Here is a 5,023-nt window from a genome sequence, read left to right on the forward strand (position 1 = left end):
CTCTGTCCTTTCCTGGGAAAGGCAGAAGCAGTTCATGGTCCTCCCTGTTTCAGATGAGGAGGAGAGGCGGATCTTATATTGGCAACTGGGCTCAGAGCTCTGTCTGCCAGTCCTGGGGTGCCGTCAGGAGGGGTGCTTTGGGGGGGCAGGGAGGCAGGGCAGGCTTTGCCATACACAAATCCCCTTGGTAAGATGAGCCCAGTCACCAGGCCAGGCCTGAAGTGGGGTTCACAACGGAGTCAGCAGAGGTGATGGCATCGCTCATTGCCACTCGGCTTTCAGGAGGGGTCTGGGCGTTAGGGGAGGCTGCAGCTTCTCTTCTGCCATCAGTCAGGGAGGGCAAATGTGTTGTGGCATTGGGGCGTTTCTTTTGGTGAGGACACTGCATTCAGGCTACCACAGCCTTGTTGCCTTGGATAACTGGCATTATTACCTGGGGCCTTTAAGGACTCTTGGAAATTTTCCATTTGCATTTCCTTTTCACGGAAGAATTTCCAGCCCAGACTCTGCCTGCTTTCCTCACTGCTGCTCACTGCACTGATAAGCAGACAGGGCTGTCTCCTGGGCAGCACGCAGCCTGGCCCATGCACGTTGTCCGCCTGGTGTCCTCAGGTGTGGTCATGGAGGCTCCTGCGCCAGGCTCAGGTCGGTGTTGTGGGTTTTGGCGATAGGAATCTGGCAAGAGCAGGGAATAGCTTCATCTGTGTAGGAGAGGATTGAAGTGGCACCGTGCTTCCTTTCTGGAGGGGCTGTGGTGCCATGAAAGGTGACTGGTGAAACTGGCGGTGTTTTAGAGCTTTCTAACTTTGGGACACTTCTTCAAGCTCATTGGGGTGTATGTAGCACTTAGATAGCTGTATCACTGGCTGACTGATGCTGGTGAATTCACAGTTAAGCTTCCCAAGCCTGCTGGCTTTGGCTGATAAATGATCGAGAGCCAGGCATGAACAGGCAGCTGGGGCTGAAGCTCTGCTTGGCATCTGCAGAGTGGGCTTTCCTTGGCATGCCTGGCCTGGTGGGTGTCTGGAGGTCTGAGAGGGGAGACAAGCTGTGGAGGAAAGGGTTGGCAGGAGGGAGCTGGAGCTGTCTGCCAAGTATGTCCAGAAGACATTAGGTGTGTGGCAGACTACTAAGCTCCGGAGACTTAGTGCAGCACCCCGAGTGGGTTACTTGGTCCATACTAAAGTATGAGATGAATTCCTCCCCAATTATTTAAGACATTGGTAGTAGTTCTACAGGAGATTCATATGGATTCTGTAAAAAAAAAAAAAGGGGGTTCTATGGGAAAATGCTACTCTGTGATCCTTGAGTCTTTAATGTGCTTATGAATGTGGGTTGAGGGCCACGGAATGCAGCATCTCCCCAATAATGGACCCCAGGAACTGTTTTACCAGCAATGGGTATCCACTTCTCATGGGACCCATTTTGGGAAACGTTGATTTAACCATTAAGCTAAAAAAGAGGAATATCTTTTATAGAAAGATGCGTCCTGAAAAATGTGTTTAGTTGACTTAAGCAAGCTAAAAGTGCTTCATGGACAAACATGGCAGGATCTGACATAAAAGCCCTCAGACATAGAGGGACCCTCCACCCCCAATGCCCATTTCTGAGAGGGTCCAGTGGAGCATGTCTGGGTCGGGCCTTGGGGTGTGTGGGGTGGGGGGCGGAGGGGGTGGGAAGGTGGTGATGGTGAGCAGCTTCTGAGCAGGGCAGGAGCTGATGCAGTGAGGGGTCTCAATGGTGTAACCCCTTTAGGCTGGCCTCTCTCTGCTGTGGGTTAGGTGGGAGAGGACCCTAATTGCCCAAATCTACTGGAATAAGAAGTTTGATTTGTTTTCCTATTTTTCTCTCTTTTCATTGTCTATTCATTTTCTTTGTATTTGTTAAAAAAAGATATAACAGCATTAATTATTAAAATGTAAGACATCCCCTCACACACAGGCAACCCTGCCATCTGGCTATTTTGAGTGTTTATCTCTGTTGCAGTCCTTGTCCATTAGGGAATGAATTTTCATATTGTTGTATTCAAAGCATGGGTACAGTTTTATGTATTAATTTTTTCACTTGCTGTTATTTCACAAGATAACTTTTATGTGATTACGTCATCCTCATAATTTTGTTTGCTTGATATTTTTTCAAGTGAGCATGCACTAATTTGGACATTTGAAAGCTATTTACAAAAAGAGTGCAAGTAAACATCTTTGTGTTTTTCCTTCCTTCAGTTTCTTTCCTTAGAAGAAATTTCTAGAAGTGGGGTTACCTGGTCAAACAGTTTGGGTGCTTTATGTTATTTGATGACCTTTGCCTGGGGCCTGTTTGATGTCGACTTCTGAGATGCGGTGTGAGGTTTTGGAACATTGCACTTGGCCTGTGGACTTAGAGTTGGGGGGTAGGGGTCCAACTTTATTCCGGCCTGAGAGCGCCTCCTGAATCTTGTCCTGTGTGCTGTTCTGGCCTTCCTCTCCCCTGTCATCTCTCTGAGCTTCTGCTGTGATGGCTTCCAGCTTCCCCTTCTCCCTGCTATCAGGACCTGAAGATCTCCACAGTCAGCTCTGTTTATCTTCCTCTTTGCAGAGGCCAGGACTTTGCTATCTTGGTGTCTGCTTCCTAGACCAGCTCAATTGAGTGCCGAGGTGGCTGTTCCTCACCAGCTCCCTCTCACTCAACCCGCTTAGGGCGAGGGAGGCCCACGAAAGGCATGTTCCTGGGTGTGGAGGGAAGAGGAAATTGGTTTCAGAGTCAGGGGCCCTCAGACACAGTGGCATTGACTGCCTGTTACCAGCCTGCTTTCCCCCTCCCAGTCCCCCATGCCACAGACAGGACCAGAGCAGCAAGACCTCCTCTGGCAACTGAAACCTCTCGGTAACTAGAATTGCACCATTTAGAACTAAGAGGGCCTTGGAGACTACTTAATCCAGCCCCTTTATCTCACAGATGAGGAAATTGTGAGGCCAGAGAAGAACTGTCCCAGCATGGCCCAATGAGTCCCCCTCCCCTGTAATTGCTTCCTCTTCCTGACAGACAGCAACACAGCGCTGTCTCACCTTCATCTCATCTGTCTGGTCAACAAAACCACCTTAAAGAGACTGTGGTCATAGATGGACAGGAAACTCCTCTTCCAGAGCTGCCGCTGGTGAAGGCAGCTTGTTGAAAAGGGTGCAGTATTCATCCATGACATACATGCGATGCTGGGGACCATGAGAAGACTCTGCCCTGACACCCAAATGGACAAGGAGAAGCAACACAGTGTAGAGATTAAGGGAACCAGGTTCCTGGGTTCAGATCCTGAGCAGAGGCTCAGAGAGGAAGGGATAGGGGAGAGAAAGGCTGGGAACAGCACAGATCTCTGCCAGCTTATTATTTGCCCTGGGCAAATTGGCTCTCTAACTTCTCATCTATAAAATGGGAATAATGAGATTGACTGAGTTAAAAGTATGAAGTGCTTGGGAGAGTGTATATATTAAGTGCTATGCAAGTGTTTGCAAAGAGAAAGAGAAACAGAGAAGGAAAGAAACCCGATGATTTAGGGCACTTACTGAGAGCAGTATGCAGAGAGCTGGGGAGGGAAAGATTCTTTAAGAGAGGGAGTTTTCAGCTGGATAGCGTGTCCCTGTCCCAAAACCTTATTTTATTTGCTGTGTCTTATTAGAGGGTTCCAGAGGGCTTGGGGGACCATGAAACTGTGTTGCAGATTCTCTCTTTTCAGCAACAGGTTTTGTTTTATGTAATGAAGAATATAGCTTTAGATTTCCCAGGGCTCTGCTATAATCTTGTGAGACCTTAAGCTAATTGTTAAACTTTTGGGGCTTTGGTCTTCCCCTCTGTGAAGTGGGGGAGTGAGGTTTGATTATTGTTGCAGCCCTAACAACCTCCTCGTAGTCTGGAGGAGGGATGGCTCTGATCTCCCTCCTGCTGCTTCTCAATCAGGGAAACCAAGTCAGGAGCGCAGTGCTGCCAGGGTGCTGCAGATTCCTTGGGTTTGGGAGAATGGAAGCATGCTTGGTTAGACGGTGTATCCTTAGACGGTGTATTCTTTGACGGTGTATTCTTGAACATTTGCTTTCTCATGAAGTGTAAGTGGCCCTGTGCAGTTCACATCTAATTATTTATTGAGCTAATTTTCAAACTTGTCATGCTGGGTTTGGTCTGGGGAATTCCTGAGTAGACAGCTGACCCCAGGGACCAGGTGGGCCTGGCCTGCACTTCAGTGCCTTCTCCTCCCCCACCCTGGTAACTCAGGCCATCCAGTAATTCATTAGTATCAATGCTTGTTCTTTCTCTGCTAGCCGAGATGCCGCGCCAATTCCCCAAGCTGAACATCTCTGAAGTGGACGAGCAAGTCCGACTTCTGGCCGAGAAGGTGTTTGCTAAGGTGCTCCGAGAAGAGGACAGCAAAGATGCCCTGTCCCTCTTCACCGTCCCCGAGGACTGCCCCATCGGGCAGAAGGAAGCCAAGGAGAGGGAGCTGCAGAAGGAGCTGGCAGAGCAGAAGTCTGCAGAGACCGCGAAAAGGTTTGTCCCCGAGATTCAGCATAAACCATTTCTGAGCCACCAAAATGCACATCAGGACTCCTCTGGCTCTCTTCTTTCTTCCTCCTCCTCGTCCTCCTTTACTTCCTCTTTTCCTCCTTCCTCTACAGCTCTATTGAGGTACAATTCATATACGATGCAATCCACCCATTTAAAGTATGCAATTCAATGGTTTTTAGTATATTCACAAAGTTGTGCAACCATCACCACAACCAATTTTAGAACATTTTCATCACCCCCAAAAGAAACCCCATACCCTTTAGCTGTGAAAAGGTTAACATTTTCATGCACCTTCGCCCCAGCTCCCTTTCCAACTGTGGCACCTCCCATCCCATCTCCTATTTATTCTTATTTTACACAGATTTCTAATAAGCTGGCTGTCTTATTTCTTATCTTGTGCCAGATTTAAAGGAACAAATTAGAAGTGGGAGAGAGACTTCTATAGGTAGGGTCACAGAGGTGATGTGTGGTGATTATAAGCGTGGGCTTTGGA

At 48.4% G+C, this 5,023-nt stretch overlaps 1 protein-coding gene across 3 annotated transcripts in view; it reads left to right on the top strand.

Annotated features, from left to right (window-relative positions):
- AMPD3 (adenosine monophosphate deaminase 3) overlaps positions 1–5,023 on the top strand; it is a 47,010-nt gene that overhangs the window by 5,639 nt on the left and 36,348 nt on the right. For 2 of the 3 annotated variants that reach the window (XM_008586717.1, XM_008586720.1), the window contains one exon: positions 4,287–4,512. In XM_008586717.1, the coding sequence (XP_008584939.1) occupies positions 4,287–4,512 (226 nt within the window). Of the gene's footprint in view, positions 1–3,876; positions 4,187–4,286; positions 4,513–5,023 lie in introns of those variants that run through there. The other variant, XM_008586718.1, reaches the window with a different exon arrangement.

This window comes from Galeopterus variegatus, unplaced genomic scaffold (assembly GCF_000696425.1).
Source record: "Galeopterus variegatus unplaced genomic scaffold, G_variegatus-3.0.2 Scaffold4088, whole genome shotgun sequence".
NCBI lineage: Eukaryota > Metazoa > Chordata > Mammalia > Dermoptera > Cynocephalidae > Galeopterus > Galeopterus variegatus.